Source organism: Poecilia formosa, unplaced genomic scaffold (assembly GCF_000485575.1).
Source record: "Poecilia formosa unplaced genomic scaffold, Poecilia_formosa-5.1.2 Scaffold301, whole genome shotgun sequence".
In the NCBI taxonomy this organism is placed as follows: Eukaryota; Metazoa; Chordata; class Actinopteri; order Cyprinodontiformes; family Poeciliidae; genus Poecilia; species Poecilia formosa.
In genome coordinates, this window is record NW_006800240.1 from 271,408 (window position 1) to 290,170 (window position 18,763).

Consider the following 18,763-nt stretch of genomic DNA (forward strand, 5'->3'; position numbering starts at 1 on the left):
ATGACAGAAAAGCTGTAGTGACAATCGTGATAAGTTGTAGCAATGTGAGAAAACTAAAATCTCGTGTATTCAGCCAGTAATTTAACACAATTCACATAAAAACATTCAAATATAATGATGTGCTTGAAAAAAATGTAATCAGTAATTTTATGGAAAGAGGTCGGCCATCTTGATGCAATGCAAATCTCGGGTTTTTAATAAATCAGCTATTTGCATCTGAGCAATGCTTCCATCCTCTTTCTCTCTACCAGACGTGAACGTCGGTCCCTGCTGCCGTTTGAAAGCCCATCACCATGTCTGAACTGACCGAGAGGCCCTCCACTGCCGGACAGCGGCTGGGCGCCCCGGAAAGCTTCGGGGTGTCCACCCTGGAGCCCGGCATGCGTCCTCCGGTCCAGCCCCCGGGACGGCAGGTTTCCATTCGGGTTCAGATGCTCGATGACACGCAGGAGGTCTTCCAGATATCCGTGAGTGATACTTTTTTTTTAATGGAATACTTCACTTTGCATCTTAACCACCAACTTCACTGTTTTATGCAACACAAAAAGGCTGAAACTTAAAAATATCTTTACATTTATTAATATGGAAAGTGTGATGTTTATGTTGGACTCTGGATGATACCCCTAAATAAAACCCAGCACACCATATTGGAGTAAACATCTTGAAGGCAGAGTTGGGTTGTAAGTAGTTACATTTACTTGAACAACTTTTTTTTTTTTAAATAATGTACTTTTAGGAGTATTTTTACAACATGGTACGTTTTACTTCCACTTTTCAGATTTTAGTTACCAAGATTTTTGAAACCATGCATGACATTTGCTCAGTTCCATGTTATGGACTTCTTTTAGTTGGTTTGTGACGATAAATCTTCAAAAAAAATGCTTGAAATTTTGATTTTCTTACCTGTTTCAGACAGAATCCATGACTATGATTTTACAGCTTTAGATCCTGACCTGCCACTCCTTTTTGTCTTTTGAATCCTTTCTCTTTTATTTATCTGTTGAGACATTCATGTCCACACCTGAAATGCACATGTTTCCCTTTATTTCCTTCATTTCCTGTTAAACTTGTTGTTTAAAGGCAACTCGCTATGAATGCCCTGCTTACCTTTGAGCCCAGACTAAGATCCCCACTTCCTGGAGATACACAGGAAATTGGAGCAAAGCCCACTTCCTGTTTAAACACACCACACCTACAGACCCTGACTCAGTCAGCTCTCTGTCCACCACCAGCAGGAATTTGATTTAGCCCACCCAGTTCCTCCAAACATGCTCCAGCACCTTTTCTCCGTACCATCTGTCTGCCTTTATGGCTGAGTCACCTCTAAAACTGTGTCATGTTTGCATTTTGCAGCGTTTGCATGTGTTTTGAATCTAGCTGGAGCATGTAAAACGTCCTTGCACAACAGTTCTGCTCGTATCTCTGCAATTGATCCCACACTGCAGTGTGTCAGTGTGTCGTTTCCTTGAATTTCTGGTTTAACGTCTTGCAGTGAGCCGACACTGAGTGTGTTCCTGCTCCAGGGCTTGCATGCCTTTTGGAAAATCCAGCTGGTGTATTATCAGCACAGATTTGAGGGGATTTTTTTGTTGTTCTTATTTGTGATGTTAATGAGGAGAGAATCCGCTGGCTTGTTGAGCTGCCGGTCTGGGAAGCCATAATTGGCTTTTAGCAAAAATGCCAAGAATGCGATGCGGCTGCTGCCTGAGGACGTGTCTGTGGATGAGAGGACAGTTAGGCAGGAATTTGGTCTGCATCTTTTTTTGAATGCAGTTTTAAATCCTAAATATATGCCTTTGCTTGTTAGGTTAAAACAAGAAGCTTGTGGTGCTCTGCAGAGCAGCGGCTGTCCAGCAGAGAGGAATCCTGATCATTCTCCAGTCCCCAACTTAATCCACTCATACTTTTTGATAAATTACAACCAGAACACACAGGTTTAGGAGATGGATCAGTGGCTCTTTTGAAGAGAATTTCAGATTTTTAGAAAACCCTGATCCCATGGAATCATTTTAATGCCTCTAAAGCATTTAATAGTTTGAATTTTTTGTAGTTTTTACCCATTTTGTCCTGGTTTCTTAGGTGAACAGTACAGTGGGTCTGACTGCTGTAAAGAGTCACAGTAAATGTTCACTTTCAACACCCAAACATTTCAAAATGGCTAACTTTAAGTCTTTTTCACTTGGTAAAGTTATAAGATTGTCGTCTGCTTTAGACGATGTCCAATGCTAAGCTAACGACTAAAACTTGGTCATTAGTTTAAGTGAATTTTTCAGTCTGACAGAACACATTAACTAATAACTTAGCACTCTAAAGCAAACATCCAGTAGCATTTCACGCTATAGATAATCAAATTAACACTGTAAACTGTTCCTGCATTGGTGGACTGACTTGACTCCTGGTCTAACTGAAAAGCCGCTCAGGAAGGAAGAAGCCGTTACTCCAAAAGCAACTTAAATAGCCAGACTACAGCTAAATGTTATCAAATACTAAGAAAATTCATGCAAACTACTTGTTTTTTCACATTTGGGAAGCAAAAGAGGTATTTGGTAATCCAAACTGACCTGAAAGGTTTAGTGATGTGAATTTAAACACCTGGTTTAAGCTTGGTGGTTGTTTCTCTGCAGTGGCACCAGGAACCACAGGAAGCCTCAGCTCAAAGGGATCCCACCTCATAAATGACGGCTGTTTTTGGTACTTAATGAATTTGGTGAAATAAAGTCTCCATTGTGTTTTCGGCTTGTTTCACCTAATCTGTCTTTTCCTGCTGCGGCGCCTTGCGGTGTGTTTTGCGCAGTAGGTGAATTCTCCTGTGTGAATCAGGAGATAAGCCTCCAGCGTTGGCTTTCAACGGGCATTTTTCTCCTCAGAGTTGGAGCTCATTAACCAGCCAGTTATCTCTGGACCTCAGCAGGGCGCCGCACAGCAGCAGCAATCCATTTTGGACCACTTTTACTTTCATCACCATCAGTTAGTGTGTGTCTGAGGGTGTGAATGCTTCATCGTGGGTTCAGAACGGATGATTTGTTTGATATTCTGTTGTTTACGTTCACCTCTCCGCCCATGAAAACCGTTCAGAGATTTGCTCTCATCGTTGTTCTGGTTTCATTTGTTTATTCAAACGTTTCCTGTCTCTCTTTGTTCTCTGTGACCTTCCTTTCTCTCTTCCTCTTTGTTGTCGTCGTTTTTTCTCCCATTGTGATTATTTTGTCCTGTGATTTTCCTTCTTTCTCTCCATTGCATCCTTATTTCCTTCCTTTCATCCCGTTTGTTCCTTTGTCCTTTTCTTCCTTTCATTTTTTTCTTACTTTTTCCCCTCCTTTTTATCCTCCTTTCATTTTTCTCCTGATTGTTCCTTCTTTTTTGTCTAATTTTTTTCATATCTTCCTGCATCCCCTTTTTTACTTCCTTTCCTCCTTCCTGATGTCCTCTGTTCTGTCTTTTTCATTCATTACTTTTTTCCTTCCTTCCTTTGTTTGTTCCACCCTTCTTTCTTTACTTTCCTTCCCTATTTCCTTCTTTGTCTCTTCATTCATTCATTCATTCATTCATTCATTCATTCTTTTCTTTCCTTATTTTCTCTCATTTTTATTACCTTATTTTCTTCATTTTTGTCCGTCCATCGTTTCCTTCCTTGTTCCCTTTTCTTTAATTCCCTCCATCTCTCCATTTCCATCTATCTTTCCCTTCTTCCTTTCCTTTTATCCCCACTTCCTCTGTTTCCTTCATCATGTCCTTCCTGTCTTGTCCTTTTTTCTTCCCTTTGCTTGTCTTTGCCCATCATATAAATAGTTTTCAACAAATTTACATTTCTTTCGTATATTAATTTCTTAAAATGAACTCTGGAATATTTCCACTGCTGCTTGCTCGTATTAAACCTGATTTCTTTAATGAATATTGAATAATTGAAGGTGCAGTTAAACATTTTAGCTCCATATTAAGACGTCAGCACATGCAGACGCAGCCTGTGGCTCCATTATTAATGAAAAATGGAGGCAGCGATCACTCCCACCTGCTAAATAATTAAGTCCAGATAGGAGTTGCTCTTTGTGCTCACATCCACCTCAGTGAGATTGTTTCCACTATAAACACTGTTGCTCTTCATGCTGCCACTAATGGAAACTATGAAAGCAGGTGTTAGCAGCTCACATGAGGGGTTGTACACTGTGACTGCTAACAGGCTGCAGCTGAAGCAGGGCGGCTAATTAAGAATCAGTTTTAGCCATTTGCTCTGCGTTGCATCCGGTTCTGTGCAACGCAGCATGAATGAAAACCATTCAGACTGTAACTCTGCTGTTTTTATCCCTTCTTTGGTTGCCTGCTGCACTTCTATTTTTACTTTTCTGCGTGTTTTAATCAAGCATCTCCGTTAAAAATCAACAGATTGTGCGTTCATATTCCTCCTTGGACTTGTGCTGACTAACATCAAATCCTCCTGATTCCCTGGAGATCAGTTGAGCTGCTTTAAGCCCCCGTTCACCTCCCCTCACTAGGAAATCCCATTTACCCACATGTCGCCTTGCAGGCTTCAAACCAGCACATATGGAGCCACGTTCCCTCTCTACACCACCTGGCCTTTTGTTTTCTTCTGATAAACATGATTTTATTTTATTTTTTTACTCGTTTCATCTCTTCCTTTTTTCCTGTTTTGTCCTCCATGTTGACTTGACCCTAATCCCTGTAAGATCATCCAATATCTGCTGTCTGTGATTGACTTTCTCAGTGGATATCAGAGGCTTTAAAGGCACACCATCTGACAGCAGGAGTGAGATGAAGAGGAGTGGCTTTAGGTGTGTGATAGAGGTGTGTGTGTTGGGGGAGGGCTACAAGGATTAGGATGACAGATCTGCTCCATGGACATCATTTGATAACCTAGCGACACTCTGGGGTTATGATAAATAACAGACAAGTCCCCTGACATGTCTCACCGCAGCAAGGCGCACACGAACACACACGCCGCTGACATTTGAAATTGATGGGCCTTTGTGCTGCCTGCTGTCTGGGGACCGAATGCAGAGGCTAAAAATGAAGGGAGCTACAACGCTGCCTTATGGTCCCATTGGACAGAGGCAGCAGTAAACATTAATCGTTTTTATTGTAATCGGTCTAAATGCTGAAATCTTTGTTTTATTGCAAAGGAGACTAAAGTGCCCACATAGATAGGCTCCTTGTAAAGGTTCTCCTTGTTGTTTAGGTTCTAAAAATTAGGGCTGAAACGATGAATCATGGTGAATCAATTATTGAAAAATTGATTAAAATTTAGTCATTTTATAGAGACTCACAAAAGTCAATTTTAGGGCCAATTAAGTCAAAACTATACAAAAAAAAATCCTGTTTTGTTGGCACGTTTTGCTATTCAATCATTAATTGGTTAATCCAAAAAATTTGCGGTAAACTGTATTTATGTTAAGTCGAGGAGGACTTAACATAAATACAGTGTTTAGAAGTGAAAACAAATATGAATTTACAAAATAATTTATCAGTATGATTATAAATTCACAGTAATGAGAAGAAAACTGTCCCATATACCGAAGGAGTGGACAGTATAAAGATGCTGACAGTCATTACAAAGACAAAAAACAAACAAGTTTTAAACTCTTCATATTATTTTTCTTAGAACATAAACGCCTATTATGTCTTAAGTGCTAAACATATTTGATCAATATTCAAAATAATAAGTACAAAATGAAAAGTCTACTTTGACATTATGTAGTGTCTTGTGTATGTTTAGCATTATTAGCTACTAGCAACGAGTAATTTGTATGTTCTCAGTTTATTACAACAAAGCTTCATTAATCAGGCCTTTTAAAATGTTGGTAGTCTAACATTAACATGCTAACTCTGAATTAATGACAGCTACATTAGCTTGCTAGCTACAAACACTAGCAGCTTGTATTATAGTTTGTTTTTTATTGTTGGGAGACAGAAATGGTGTAAAAACACAGGCCAGTTTTTATTTTCATTTATTCTGAGTGACTGTGCGTCATTATGTAACGGCTGGTCTTGGGTTTCTCATTCCTGTGGGTAAAAAATGCATTTTAAAATTGTTTTTATGTTTAAGGGAATAAGTTACCTTGCATTTCATATCTTTGCTAAATCCAGACTTTAAAAATCTTCTCGCTCTGTTTTTTTTTTTTTAATCTCTGAGATCAAAGAGACACAGATGATGCTTCCCTCTTGGTTGGAAAAAAGAAATGGCAGATTACTGCTGGAAAGTGAAAAGTTGTCCCCGATGGACAGAGATGATTGCTGAGATTGTTTGTAAATGGGAGCAGAAACCAAATGCATAGAGGCCCAGTGGAGGACAGAAAGGAGACGTGGTTCTGAGCCCTTTGTGGTGGAAAAAGAGACACACATCCGACTCCCACAGAAGCCAGTGAATGAGCAAACACTGGCTGCTCCGCTTGGCTGCAGTCCTTTTTTTTTTTTTCCTGCACTGCAGTGAATTTGGGCCTCGCTGAAGAAGTTCATCAGCAATCACTGTGCCCTTCTCACACAAAACCGCCAAACCAATTTTGTCGTTATTGTGCATTACAAATGTTGTTTTAGTGCAGCTTTCTGCAGCTGTAGAGGTGGACTTGTGGTGGAGTTTTCACTGTGGTTTTATCTGTTTGGTAGAAACCTTGAAATGAGCGCCAGGCGAACTGGGGACGATGCCAAACTCATTTGTGAAATTCTGGCTGAGGTCGTCTTCTCCTCTAAATGTCTCCCGACAGACAGAGCTCCGTCTTATTAGTCACTGCTGCTGTAAATCTTCATTTTGACGACGGGGGGGGCGGGGGGAGCGTTCAGGCTCCGTCAGGGTTTTCCCCGCCTTCCAGAAAATTAAAACAAAACAAAAGGAATGCTGAGTATAAGTCTTGGAGCAATTGCGAACCGTTTCCACATGGATGACATTGAAATTAATTGGAAACTTCAAACGCTTTCTAAATACTATAAAGGCTCTGCAATCACGCCAGTCTTCAAGTCGGGACTTTTTAAAGTTAAAGAGCTGCACAAGATCAAAAAGGCTCAAAATGATTCAGTTTTATCTGCGTTTGAGGATCTTTCCACCTCCGCCAATTATATGACAGATTATGCAGAACGTGAATGCATGACTTGAAATATAATGTCCAATCAGTGCAACTTGGATCGGATTGCATGCACTAAAACTGCAATCATTCTGGCGTATTGTTCTGTTCTCAGTGTTCATCTCTGTGCTTGCTGCCTCCTCGTCTCCTCCGGGACGTTTTCCAGAAGACTTTGTGTTTTTCTGCAGCCCTGCTGAGTCGATCCTCTGAGAAACTGGCGTTGGAATGCAGCTCTGACTGAGATGTTTAGGAGGGAAAAGTAGATTCAGCTTTCAGCCATCTTTGTCTTCTCTGGGGTTTTTTTTTCCTCTGATTAAAAACTTTTTTTTGTCATTCTCGTTCCAATCCGCAGCATGAAGCTGGATAGGAATTCCTTCAGTTTAGAGCTGAAATGATTAATCATCATGAATCGATTATTGGCATAATCGTCAGCTAATTTAGTAATTGATTAACTGGAGTGCATAGAGTAAAAAACAAACTCATCAGAGCAGCAATTAGGCCAAAAGTGTAAAGATATACACATACATTTTGAATTTATGATTAAAAAACAATTTGTTTGTAAATACGTTCTAGTCAAAGCAGTTTTAGCTTCTCCTGGTTCAAATTCCTTAAAAATAAAAAATATATAAATCTCCTTTTGCTGTGTAATTATTAATTGTTTTAATTGTTTAATCAATAAATGATCAGATCAGCTCTGCTGTTTTTATGTCAAGTCAAGCAGAAGAGTCTGAGCGTTTCACATGTTGATGTTTTTATTTTTTTTAGCTGCAGATGCATCCTTTGCACACATTCAAGAAAGTAAATATTACATTTTAGGCAATAAAGTGTTTATTTTCTCTAAAACAGTAATTGTTTGCATATTGTATTGCTAATACTGTATAAAAACGGTTTAAGTTCTTCAATGTAAAATCTGCACAATGTGCCTTTTTTTTATCAGATTAATAGTCATATAGTAATCGATCACTAAAATAATCATTAGTACAGCTTTACTCCAGTTACAGAATCTCATTTTAATTTGAAAATCTGACATTTCTACATCCTAACGTTTCCTCTGCTAATCAGCTGCAGCTGCGAAACCAGAACCTCCTGCTGTGACTCAGATTTGCAGATCTTTGTAAGCTTTTGCTTCATTCATTGTTTTTTTAAATTGTGCTCACAATCTCTTACTACACTAAAAAAAATCAAGCGGACATTCGAGATGAAGCTTTAGAAACGGCTGCAGGTTGTTATTTCCATCCCAGAAGGAAACCCGGAGGCCGTTTCTGTGCCAGATTTTTCCACAAGGCGTAGTTCAGACACACCCACCATCAAACTACACAAGATGCTAATTACCTTTTTATGCTTTGGAGCTGTGCATGTATTCCCCTCTGCTGCTCGGTTTAATAGTCTACCAGGGGCGCGCTGCAGACCGTAGCATCCACACACACACACACACACACACGCACACGCACACGCACACACACACGCACACACATCGCCGTCGTTGCTGCAGCCCCCCATCAGCAGGTTTGTGAACTTAATTTCCAAGAAGTGGCAGGTATTTGCCAACATGCTGCTTTTTTTTTCTCTTAGATGTGTTTGTGCGACTCCCTTTGTTGAGTTAAGCTGTTTAGCATAATGTGATGTGTGTGAGGATGTGATTGGTGGAGGAATAAAGAAACCGTCTCCCTGCTGTCCTGTTGTTCTTTATGGGAAACTGTACAGTTTACACCAAGCTGTAGTCTTAGTAAGCAGCTTTTTATATGCAGGTATTTCTCACAAACACCTTTTCACTCCAAATATTGAGTTTGTTGTTCTTAAACCACTTTGAAACTAATTTTGTGGTTTGGTTCGGATCGTTATGGTCAAACAATTTAACTCCAGTTTCATTTGGTTTTCTCTCTCATCTGTCGAACTTGGTGTTTATTCCCTCCAAACTTGAACTTCTTCATAACTTTACACCACTTTCTAAATGTTTAAAAGTCATTCATATCTCATCTGGCTCTTACGGACCATTTATCCGCAATGTTTGTTTTGAAACGGTTGCACAGACAGAACCAGGAAGTAAACATCTGAAAAGTAAAAACCTGTGAATGATTTGTTGGTAGGAAATACGGGTGTTGATGACGGTTTGTTATTCTGTTTACACCAACCAGTGGCAGGAAGGAGAACCATGTGTCCTCCTTCCTTCTTTCATTCATACCTGCATTTTTCTTTCCTCTCTCTTGTCCTTCATTGCTACCTTGTGTCCTTTATTCTATATGTCCTCTTTCCTACCTTCCTAATTTGCTACCTCCAGTCTCAGTGCCCTTCATAGTGTCCTACTTCCATTCTTTCCTTCAATGTCTTTCATTCAGGGTTCCTTCCTTCCTTCCTTCCTTCCTCTTTTGTTTGTTTGTTCTGTTCTCCTTCTTTCTTTCCTTCTGCTCTTTCCTGCTAGCCACTTCCTTCCATCCATATGGGTTTTTTCATTTCTTTCTTTCTTCTTTCCTCGCTTTCTTCCGGGCTTCGTTCCTTCCTTTATTTTTATCTGTGTTTGCTTCCTTTTCTTATTTCCTTACTTCCTTTTTATCTGGGCTTACTTCCTCCTTTCCTTCCTTCCTTCCATACATACGCACGCACGCCCTTCTTTCCTTTTTTAGTTTCTTCCTCCCTCCTACATTTAAATTCTCTCCACTATGAATATTTTCATAAATATTATGGTCAACCGTACCGTTGTGGGTTTAAATCTGAGGCTGGAGCCCACTGAACTCTGGGAAATTGAGTCTGGGATAATCTGACCTCTTGAACCCTGCTAGTCTTCTTCTGCATGTTTGTAACCTGAGCTGAGCTTCCTGTGTTGATGCTTCAGGTCTGCTGACGCAGTTCAGCAGCAGGAAGCAGCAGGACGCAGCAGGACGCAGCATGTTCTGTGGTATGAAGTTTCATGATGAAGCTGACCATGAAGGGAACAAAACACAAACATCACCAGCCTCAGCTTCTCAGGACCTCTGCTCATTTCTCCTCACATTTCCTCCTCTTTTGTTCCAGTTGTTCAAACTGGATGACATTACAGACTAAAGGAAACTTGGGTGCTTTTCTAAATATTTCCCGCTGTGAAAGAAACGATGAATGAAGAATATTTGGAAACTTTCTACAAGCAGGATTCTCCATATCTTATTGCCCTGCAGAGTGAGAACCGCCTAGTGTTTGAGTCCTACAGCCAATCAGATGGTTCTTTATATTATTATTGTTGCACCACTGATTGTTGTAGTGATGTTGCTCTATAATGTGGAGACCTGCTGCTTTCCAGTTTATTCCCTCGGTTTCCCCACAGACCGAGGGAAACTTTTTGTAGGAAACTTTTCCAGGTTTCCCACAAAACCTGGAAAAGTTCAGAATCTGATTTATTTCCTGATGTGGATAAAGATGGGAAAATTGAATGTTTTGGTTGTTTTACTTCATTCTGCATCCATCCGTCCATCCATCTTTTTTCCGGTCCATCCGTCCATCCATGTCATATTTAATTCTTTCCCTCAGTAGAAATATTAACTTCCTAGTAACCATTTATTTTCATACTGCTGTATGTATTTTTATAAAGCTGTAAAGCGATATCCTTTAAGAGCAGAGATGAGATCAAAGGCAGAAACTAAAGTAAGTTGAATAAGTGAATGTTGTGTTAGCTGCTGGGCCCGGTGGGGCCTCATGTGGGGAGGATAGTAGAAAAACAGTAAGTGATTCACTCTGACATGCCTCTCTCCAGCTTGGCGAGGCGCTGACTGGATCACATGAGAAGTTCTGGGTTAAAGGGAGAGGAAGTGTATCTGTCAGCGTTGGAGCTGGCAGCTGATTCTGCAGAGAGTCGGCCACGCTGACAGCTTCCTGGCATGTTTCTTTCATGGTTAGAGGCCGTGAATGAAGCCGCGACAGAATGACTCAGGAGGAAGTGAAGGGGGCACACAAGCAAACTCTCATTAATCCAACTTACTAAGCAGTTTGTGTCCATTACGGACTCTGATATACTCCGCCGTCTGATTTGCTGTGAGAATCAGGCCTGAGTCATGTTGTGGAAGGTAAACGGAGAGAAACGACGTTTGCAGCTATTTTGAGCCGAGTTATTTGTTATGCAGAAGGACAGCTGCTCATTAAGGCTCTTGTCTCGACTTTATAATTATCTGAGAAGAGGCGAGTTCGGCCCATAAACCCAGCTCTGGGAGCTGGACACGGCCCCCACATGTCAGCTGTTTTATCCAGACTCTGCTTCTGTGTATGCAGGCACGTTGGCCTCTACCTGGAATATTTTACCGCAAACAAATCCAGGAAGAAGAAGAAGAAGAAAAAAAAACACTTTATCTGAGTCTTGCACAGTAAAAATGTGATTAGAAGTGTGTGTGTGCGTGTGTGTGTCTGTGAGGTTTTGGCTGGGTAAGAAGGCCTCATTGATAGAAGCTGCTGAAAGGACTGATTGTGATTCAAAGTGAAAGGACCTCAGTCTGTGCTCAGCAGGGACCAATCTGCTCTCCGTCTGCTGAGCGGATCCAGCAAACAGATAAAATCGCTTGTATTTGTCAACCTTAAAATAACCCACACTAAAAATTTATAGCAGTTAATTTCTGCTTTGTTTTAACCTCTTGAAGATCCTCATTTTTCTGAAAAAGCTGCCAAGAGAGGGTCATGGGAAAAGGCTGAACAGTTGCCTGTTGAGTTTATTCTTCATTTATTGTCATATAAATGCAGCTCAATGATTTTTCCCATTGAAAATACCAGAGGTTGAGTCACCAGAACCTCCCACTTTTCTTTTATAGCTTTGACCTTTCTGATACCAGTTTTTGCCCAGTTTCTTTTTAACAACTATAATATGAAATTATATAAAAATAACACAAAAAATATATTTTATTGCCTTCCTGCTCGGAGTTTGGAGCTCATTATTTGTTTGTTTACCATCGCATTATTATTTGTTAGCAGAAGGTTGTTGCATGGCATCATTTAGCTGTTAGCATGGCTAGCATCTCTAAAGCAGCGGTCTCAGTGTGTATTCTTTAAAAAAAATTAAATTCTCTCCCAATCTATTTTGTTTTATGATGGAAAAAGGTTGAACATTTAGCAGAAGGTAAGAGAAAAATCAGGAAAGAAGGATTCTCCTGTTTTGAGACAAAACAGTTTACAATTTAAACTAGCCGTAGCATGTTATATTAGCAATTGTTGTGGCTAACTTCACTAAATAAACAATGTATCTGCATATGTTGTGAATGTAACTCTCCCAAAAAGCTCAAAAAGATGAAACCGCGGAGCTTCGTTAGCCTTCCTGTTATCTGCTGGAAGTCTTGCTTTTGCTCCACAACAACTTGAATGAACCACAAAGATGTTGAAGAAAACATGGATTCCTTTCAAATAGCTTTTTATTCCACTAACTTCAGTTTTTAAACTACTCATTAATACTGAATGTAGCTAATTTTGAGTCTTCTTTACTTTGTACCAGCTTCCACACTGAAGTGAATTGGTTTTCCAACTTATTGTTGAAACCTAATTATTCGTTAACCACATTACAAGTTAATTTTTACTACCATAAAGCTTTTTTTCCATTTAGCAGACCAATCGGAGCAGACTGAATTCTCTTAAAGAGACAGGAACCTAATTAAGAGCGTTTTAAATGTGAAGACTTTAATTTCTTCATTGAAGAGATTAACAGAGATGCTACCCTGCAAAATGAAATAAAATCTACAGACTGTGGTCAAGATTCCTACAATTCAGTCATGGTTGGCTTTTTGCATGTTCTTTAAACCCAAAGTCTGTACATTCAAGAGAAAACAAAAGGTCAGACTGATCCAAATTAAGCCCATATTTCAGGGTTTCATGTAGCAGAAAGAGAGGGTTTTGTTCTTCTCTCCACTTCTCTCTTTCAGTTCCCACATGTGAAACTGCAGGGCGAACGGGTGAAAGCATGCAGCGTGATGGTAAACAAAACAATTTGTTTTGTCAGCAAACGTTGGAATTTGGTGTTGCTAAATATGCCCAAAACTTAGGCTGTCATGAAGCGGGCTAAATGCTGGCTCTCGCTAGCCACATCTGAAGAGTTCAAACTTTACTTTCACCGCTGTCTCGGCCAAGTTTGGTCCAGTTCCTGCCAGCTACTGTCTGTTGTTTGCAGCAGAGCTGTTTGGGATTCTGCTTTCCTCACTTCTCAGCACTTCAGCTCTCACCTTTTTTGTTGTTTTTTTTTTATTTTTTTATTTTCCCCTCACAGACTGTTCAGATTAGATCCAGTTTTTTCTTATGACTACCAGCTCGCTGTGTGGACAGAAAACTTAACGACAAACAGGTTTGCTGCAGCCTTTCAGATGAGCCGCTGCCAGCCGAAGGAAGAAAACTGAATGTGTTGACATTTTCTGGCAGCTGGAAGATAAAACCCACCAGGTTCATGAAACCTGTGTTGGTATAACTGGATTTGAGTTTCTGGCCTATTTTCCCACATGCATTCCAGCGTGTAATGTTACTTGAGTGTGGTAATGGATCTATTTCTCGTTTTCTGTCTTTAGTTACTGAAGAAAGGTTAGCTGTAAGTGGAGGAAATGGCCTATTCTCCAAGCTAAAGGGTGTCTTAACATGAAGCTCTCACCTTTTGCAGATGATGCAGTTCTTTTACTGTGGGTCATCTGCCTGCTTAACCTCAGTGACGGTGATGAATTGGAGATCAAGAAGATAAGAAATCGGGTTAATGATATTCAATAATAATCTGACTTTTTATTAACACAGGAGCTCAGTATTTTTGTCCTAAATTTGATCAAAATCTAAACTAATCCCAGCACTCGCCTCATTTATCATGGAAATGAACTCAAAATCAACAAATCAGGTCTTTTTTTTTGTGCTTGTGCATAACGGAGTTCATTCAAAATTTTCCTGAAAAATGGTGACGCCAACTCCCACCTGCAGGTGGCAGTACGTTTTACTTCTACACTTATTTGCGAGTAATAAAAAGTCAAATTTATTATCAGACCTAAGCACAAATATTGCAACATTTCTTGCAAATATTTCTAAATTAGCACCAGAAAAGTTTTGATTTTTATTGCAAAGAATCACAAAATGTTTTTTTGAGAAATTCTGGAGGGATTGATGGATGTGAAAAGATGTTCAATATTATTTAATTTTAAGAAGAACTTATCAAATGCAGAGACAGTTCTAAACTTTTATTTATCGGGTTTATTGATGCATTATGGCACAAGCGGCCCGTAGTTTGATGCTCGGTAGTTTTGGTAAACCAGAAGGCAAATCTCTCAATTTGCCTCCTTTCTGTCTGGGGCTGAAATAATCGACTAACTTAGTGATTGTTTCATCGTTAACTGGAGCATACAGACTCAAAAAAGCCGGTTTGCTGAAAGAACAACACAATCAGAGCAGCAATTAAGCCAAATCTATGTTGTGCACAGTGGAAACCGTCTTAGCACTACCGCTACCACTTTTAGGGGTTCAGCCAATCAGCACCAAGGAAGATGAATGGATTGGCTGCTTTGCAATGCCAGCCAGTGCTATTTCAGCTGCTTTTTCTTTGGAATATTTTATATGTGCTTTATAGAAAAATCTGCAAATAAGCAAATTTCTCTCTTCAACCTGATATTCTAACAGCAGAAAACAAAAACCAGAACTCAGTGTTGAGATCTCTCTTTACATCTGTGTTTCCAAACTCTGCGTTTTCACTCTCACGCTTGTCAGTGGGATCCAAATCTGGCCGAGTGTTTCCATCAGAGCTGTGTGCTTTTTGGGTCGGGCGCCTGCGCCTCCTCCCAGCCCAACGCGGTTCTGCACGGCAGAAAACCTGGAGCTTTTGTTGTTGAAGTTGGACGTCTTGTTGGAGGAGATTGGTTTGCTAATGAAGGCCGTCTGAAGAGGAAACAGCTCAGCTCACAGTGAAGGAGACAGAAGCAGAGAGAAATCAATACAGTAAACCGGACTAACGTGTTTATAGACGTAGGTAGAAAGGAGAAGAGCAGTGAAGGATTATTTTTGACTGCTTTCTTGCCATGTAAGCCGTCCTCCTCTCTTCTGTTTTCCTACTTCCTCCCTTTTTGTCCCGTCTTAACCGCCTTAAGGCGAAGATTACCACCACCCAGACCTAAATCCCGTCCAAACGGCAGCATCTGTCAGTCGGATAATAAAGACGTTCTCGGAGAGCGTCACACAATCCTGATGTTTCCTTGATATCAGCCTGCAGCTAGAGCCAGTAAATGTGTGTGTCGTGCTTGGTGAATAGCTGGATGTGGAGTGTGTGGGTGTTTCCCTGCAGACAGACTGAACACACACTCACCTCGACATGCGGAGGCCAGATGGTGACAGACTTGGCTCGCGGCGCGCCCGGGGCTGCTCTGATGCACCGTGGCTGTGGTCGGACTTGTCACAACTAACAATTACATAATTAGAGTTGTTTGGAATAATCCTGTTCATATATTCTTATTAAGCTGCAGCGTTGTTGGTTTTTTCCTTTAGTTTTTATCCTGGTTGGAAATTCTGACATTTATCGTCCATTTCTGGTGAAATAAAGATGTTTAATCCAATTTAACTGGAATTAAATTGGATTAAACTCGTCTGGTTTTCGACCAATAATATTTCTATTGGCTAATCTTAAGGATAACGAAATGCACCAGTCCCTCCTGAACCAAAACATGATGCTGCCACCTAATTCACAACCTTTAAACTAACTTTTTATGTTGCTTTTAGAGTAATGGCTTCTTCCTTGATGATTGGCATTTCAGCCCATGTTCATACTACGCCTGATTCACCGTAGATAACGGCGCCAGATTCAACCAGCACTTTCAAACAGGCTTCAGCTTTTGGTGTCAGTTTGTACCAAACCCGTTTTCTTCCTGAATGGTGGACGTTCCCGTGCTTTAATAGAGCTGTTAGTACAGCTTAAATCTTTTGTAAATACTATAACATGTTATTTTCATTATGCCACTGAATCGGACAGCAAATGTTTTCAATTCAGTTTTAATTCCTCAAGAATGGAGCTAAATTTGATTCATGAAAAGTCTCTGAACGCTCAAAGGCTCATTTATATCGTATTTTCCAGACTAAGTCGCAGATTTTTTTTTCCATAGTTTGGCTGGACCTGCGACTTGTTTTTTCCTCTTTGTGACTCATTTTTTCACCACTGGGACTTGAAGTCCAGAAAATATGGTAGTTATATTAATGACTGAACAGCATTTCAGTGCTGTAGTCAGCAGCAGAAACACGTGGATGTCTGAAAAGCAGTTCTCTGTGTAGTCGGGTCACAACCTTAAAACAAGAACAAACTGGCTTCCACGTCTTTGTTCGATCAAAAAGAAGAGTCTGCACTTCACATCCAGGTCAGAGGTCAGCTGCTTTCTGTCAGGATGCGCTCCTGATTCTGCTGGAAACTGTATGATTGGGAATAACCCATCCCTCCCTCCCTCTGATTCAGTTTCTGTCACCATCTTTTTTCTCTTTCTAATTTAATCCAACATGGCTTCCCCTCTCCCGTCCTTCTCTTGCAGCAACGCGCGCCTGGGAAGGTGCTTTTTGACCTGGTCTGCGTCCACCTCAACCTGACTGAAGGCGACTATTTTGGGCTGGAGTACACGGATCACCGGAAGATGACGGTAGGATGAGTTTCGTTGGAAGGATCCAGTTGTAATCTTTATAAATTTGCACTGATGTGGATTTAAATCCCGGCTTTCTGCTGCAGTCTGGTTCCTGAAGTTTCTAGCAGCAACAGCTGTTTGTAATGATCTGCAGTCTGTAGTCTGTAGTTTGCAGTGGAAACTCCACCAGAGCACAAACATGTAGTGAAAAGAAGAAGCTTTCTGGCTCCTATGAAAGCTGAACTGTTCTATGAAGATCGAATAACGTGAAGTCAAATAAATAATGCCAATCTAAACCTCCACTCTATGATGTTTTTAGTACATTTTTTAAAGCTATTAGTATCATTTTTAGCTCTCAGATTCTATTTGAATATAATAAACCTCTTTAATGACCTCCATTTTCAGGAGTAATGATGTGTTCAGCTGCATAGTCTGTGCTTTTGCATTTAACTCTTTCAGCCTGAATGGTGCTAATTCTTCTATGTATTTTCAGATTGATGTAAATTATTACAATTTAATTTCCCCAATATGAAGCAAGGTTTTAATCAGATCAGGTCTGACTCTGCAGCAGTAATGAGTGAGCACAATGTTTAATGACGTTGTGATGCTAGCAGCCTCCCGGTTAGCGCAGCAGCGCTACGTGATGTAATGGAGTGTTTCCTGCTCTCAGGTGTGGCTGGACCTCCTGAAGCCGGCGCTGAAGCAGATCAGACGTGAGAATCTGTCGTTTTTCTCTCCGTCGTTCTTTCTTCCCATGTCTCCACTTCCTCTCTAGCCCATAATTTCTCTCCTCCAGGACCTAAAAACACCATCCTTCGCTTTGTGGTGAAGTTCTTCCCTCCTGACCACACGCAGCTCATGGAGGAGCTGACTCGGTAGGTTTTTCACAGAAACCACACCTATACCCCTCTAACCGTGTTTTCAGCCTTCCATGCCGCATTTTCTTTATGTTTCTAATGATACCTTGTCAAATATTCTGGTATTTTCAGCTGACACTTTAAGGCTAACTGTGGGATCTGGGAACCAGGCTCCTTGTAAAACTATTTTTTGCTTTATAGCAGCTAAAAAAGAAACTCCTGTTTTGCTTCTAGTCTGATAATCCGGTCCGAACCGGCCCAGATGTTTGTCCAAGCTCTCGCCACCAACCTCTGACCTCCAGCATTTTCCCATGATGCAGCAGCTCCCAGAATATTTCTGTGACTTTGGGGATTTCTTTCTTAACCCAGAGAACAAACCAGTTGTAGGTTTTAGTTTTTTGCTCCTGGTCTTTCCTCTCTGCCTGTTTACTCACAGGAGACAGGAAGTGAGCTGGCAGCTGTTTGCTCTTCCTGTGTTTGGTCAGATTGGTGGAAATGTCTGGAAAAGTGTGGACAAATAAGAGTTTAGAAGTTTATTATTATTTAATTGACTTTATTCCCAATTCACCGGTCCTTTATTTGTTTTCTTTAGTATTTACTTTCTCGTGTCCTTCATTTATTCCATTTCTTGTCTTTTACCCTTTTTTCTGACTGGCTTTTCATCTTTCCTTCCTTATTTTTTCCTTTCAATGTGTCTTCCTTCTTTCCTTTCTTCCTTGCTTTCATCCATCTTTCCTTCCCACTTTGCTTCCTTCCTTCCTTTCCAATGTGTCCTCCATTCTTCCTTTATGCTTCCTTCCTTCTTTCATTCCTTCCTAAAACTGATGTTTTAGTTTGCAATGTGACAAAAAGTTTAACTGATTTAACTGATTATCGTTGCTAAAATGGTTCAACATATTCAGAGATTATTTTTTGCTTCGTCATATTTACTAAGCATGAACAAATGTGCAGATTTGGACTGAAATGTGATTTTTATGAGCAGTTCTTGTGTTAAATCAGCTCTGGGTTGAGGCTGTTGTGTTGCTGCATCCTGACTTGTTCCTGCTGGTTGATCTAATCTGACTTTCTGATCGTTTCCTGATGTCAGGATGTTTTTTGTCCTGCTGTTCTCCAGGTATCTGTTTGCCCTGCAGATCAAACGCGACTTGGCCTGCGGTCGTCTGATCTGCAACGACACCAGCGCCGCCCTCATGGTTTCCCACATCATTCAGTGTGAGTAAAACGCAGGTTTCACTTCCTGATTCCTTCCTTTCATTGATCTCATGTAGAGACAATCAGCTGCTCTCTC

General features: G+C 40.5%; 1 protein-coding gene across 8 annotated transcripts in view; it reads left to right on the plus strand.

Moving 5' to 3' along the window:
• Positions 1-235: 235 nt before the first annotated feature.
• Positions 236-18,763, plus strand: part of LOC103152111 (FERM, RhoGEF and pleckstrin domain-containing protein 1-like) — a 35,696-nt gene continuing 17,168 nt past the window's right edge. For all 8 annotated transcript variants that reach the window (XR_001658685.1, XM_016660887.1, XM_016660890.1 and 5 more), the window contains exons 1-5: positions 236-467; positions 16,532-16,636; positions 17,289-17,331; positions 17,415-17,493; positions 18,590-18,687. Coding sequence is in view for 7 of the 8 variants with exons in the window: in XM_016660887.1 (XP_016516373.1) it covers positions 294-467; positions 16,532-16,636; positions 17,289-17,331; positions 17,415-17,493; positions 18,590-18,687 (499 nt within the window). In the remaining variant the exon portion in view is untranslated. The remainder of the gene's footprint in view (positions 468-16,531; positions 16,637-17,288; positions 17,332-17,414; positions 17,494-18,589; positions 18,688-18,763) is intronic.